Source organism: Amia ocellicauda, chromosome 20 (genome assembly GCF_036373705.1).
Source record: "Amia ocellicauda isolate fAmiCal2 chromosome 20, fAmiCal2.hap1, whole genome shotgun sequence".
Classification (NCBI taxonomy): Eukaryota; Metazoa; Chordata; class Actinopteri; order Amiiformes; family Amiidae; genus Amia; species Amia ocellicauda.
In genome coordinates this window covers 14,959,848-14,962,549 of record NC_089869.1, presented here as the reverse complement: position 1 = coordinate 14,962,549, position 2,702 = coordinate 14,959,848, and the positions used below count along the sequence as shown (strand labels likewise).

The 2,702-nt window shown below is 40.0% G+C and overlaps 1 protein-coding gene across 1 annotated transcript in view; it reads left to right on the top strand.

Moving 5' to 3' along the window:
• The window catches only part of drgx (dorsal root ganglia homeobox), a 7,252-nt gene extending 5,048 nt beyond the window's left edge, over positions 1-2,204 (top strand). Inside the window, exons 5-7 of the mRNA XM_066693599.1 lie at positions 1-158; positions 251-363; positions 1,055-2,204. The exon at positions 1-158 is cut by the window's left edge and continues 15 nt beyond it. Of these exons, the coding sequence (XP_066549696.1) occupies positions 1-158; positions 251-363; positions 1,055-1,320 (537 nt within the window). The 3' untranslated portion in view covers positions 1,321-2,204. The remainder of the gene's footprint in view (positions 159-250; positions 364-1,054) is intronic.
• The last annotated feature ends 498 nt before the right edge of the window (positions 2,205-2,702 follow it).

The window sequence follows — 2,702 nt, the reverse complement described above, 5'->3', positions numbered from 1 at the left end:
CGGCGAGCCAAGTGGAGAAAAACGGAAAGAGGCAGCTCGGACCAAGAGGGGAGCAAAGAGCCGCTGAGCGACGGGACGCCGCCTGTGCGCAACTTGAGCTCCCCGTCCCCCATTGACCAGGGCAGGAGCAAAAAGGAGCCGCTGGAAATGCAACAGAGGTGTGTTGTGAAGACCTCGCTGGTTGGAGGGGAAATGAAATGTGTGCATGTTGCTACATGTGTGCTCAACCGTGCGTTTTGTGTTTGTGAAGTATTAACAGGACCGTTGGTCCCGGTGGCCCGTTTTTCCCGTCCTGTCTGCCCGGGACTCTGCTCAACACCGCCACTTACGCGCAGGCGTTGTCTCAAGTTGCAACTCTGAAGGGTAAGAGGGGGGATGGGGTTGTGTGGGCTGCTTTATGTGACTGCAGTTTTTATGTAATCTTTTTGTATTTTGAGAGACATATTTTTTAAGTATTTTTAAGTATTTGCTTAAAAGCTTATGGACAGGCCTTGGCAGCAAATAAGCCATTTTTCTGCAGAATCCAATGGTGTCTCAAGATAATGAAACATCAGTTTAGTTTGAAAACACCTTGCACATTTCCTTAATTTACAGCTTATTCCCCCAAACATAACACAGACGGACAAAGACATGTTTAACTTACGTATGAAGTTTGAACTAAACCAACCATTTGACATATCACCACAATATGATTTACTTGTGTTTATATCAAATAGTATGAAACCAAACTTCTGAGGTCCACACACACACATATATTCACATGCAGGATAAAACTGAAAGTGATTCAATGCACTGTTTGTTGTGTTCTTCATTTGGTTCTGTGTGAATATTTATACAGTGGAACTGGGATAGACTGTAAGCATAACGGCGTTTAATAAGGATATGATCATCTATTTGCTTTCACATCCTTGTACACAGTTGCACAATTGTAGGAGGGTTTCTGATGAGTCTCCAGTTTTTCTGAATATACCGAATGGCCTAGAAAAGACATGCTAGTTTTCCTAGTGGTTGATTTTACCAGAGTGATAATACCTCTACGTCTCCGTCTCCTCAGGGAGTCCTCTCTGCTCTTGCTGTGTGCCGGACCCCATGGGCCTTTCCTTCCTCCCCACGTACGGATGCCAGAGTAACCGGACAGCCAGCGTGGCAGCCCTGCGCATGAAGGCCCGGGAACACTCGGAGGCCGTGCTCCAGTCTGCCAACCTCCTCACCACCAGTGGCAGCAGTCCCAGCCCCACAGCCAAACCGTCCACACAGGAAAGCAGCCCAGACAAGGCAAACCGCTCCAAGGAACAGCTCGAAAAGAAAAGAAACTTGTGAGAGATCCGTGCTGCTCACTGTGCATCAGGACAGACAGGCGGACTCGGTGCACCCGGAATTGCAAACAGAATGGGTTTTGAGCCTTTGCTTTAACACACTCATCTCGTCTTTCTCCTGAATTTCAAGAAAACTCACCTGAAGATCAGTTTTTTCTTCTTCCAAATGAGACTATTTATTTATTTATTTATGTATGTATTTATTTATGAAATGACTAGTTCTGTTTCTGTATGTGCATATGTTCAAAGTGCTTTTCACAGTAAAATAATCTCTGTTAATGGTAAGCAAAATTATTGTGATACAAAACACTAATTGGAAACAAGGGGGTCTCATGATTGTTTTGGTAAAGAGTGTTCATTTTCCCAGTATGTTCATTTATTTGTAATTCTGTGTTTAGACATCTGCATCCTGTAAGTGAAACAGATTCTGATGTCATGAAGGAAATGAAGAGTTTCTGTATCCCTGGTTATCAGCAAGACCAGTTCTGTATCAGTAGTTACTCTACTTCCATAATGACATTTGTTTTGCGTTAATCTGTAGGTATTTACAGAGAAAATGGGCAAATATATATTTTGCTTTCAGCTGATTATCATTAATAGATTTTACTCAGTTTTAGAAAATGGATTATGCATTTATATGTGTCAAGAAGGCTTAACACTAGAAATGGATCTCTTTTCTGTCACTTTTAGACTGTTATGTTCTATAAATGAAGGATAGTTGTTCTGGTATGTTTGTGGGTTTGTTTTAATTTCACAACTGTGCTTTACATTTGGTTTCTGCTCATTATAAATATACTATGTACCATCAGTTCCACCTCACATTTTCAGCTGACCATACTTTACTCCTGTACTGACGTGTTTTAAAACAATTAAAGATGTAGGCGTTTATGTACATCTCCTGTAGCCTATTGCTTGGGCCATCTGGCTCTGATTAATTATTAATTTACTTCTCTGTATACCTAGAGGAAAAACTGTGAGAAAGAAGCAATGGTGGGTCTTATCCTTATTTACTTTTAGAAACATCACCATTTTTCAAATTTGATACTCTACCACTTTTTTTTTTCCTATCTTATAAAAGTATAGCTTTAGTTTTTCAGTTGTAATTTTTGTATTATCTTGGTCCTCTTGAACTCCGGTCTTGCCTATATTCCTTGATTCTGTCTGATTAAATTCTTATGTTTTTTTTTTTTTCTTTCTTACAGAAAGGCACATAAATAAGAGAACGGTTGAGCAAATTAAGAATACTTAACAGCATTGCATATGAAAAGTAGTTAGGCTGATTAAATTTTGTGTCCTTGAGGATTTTCGGGAAATTACTTTTGATCGTCAATAACACAATTAAGTAAACTACACGCACATTAGCATGAATAATTGATAAGAAATTAT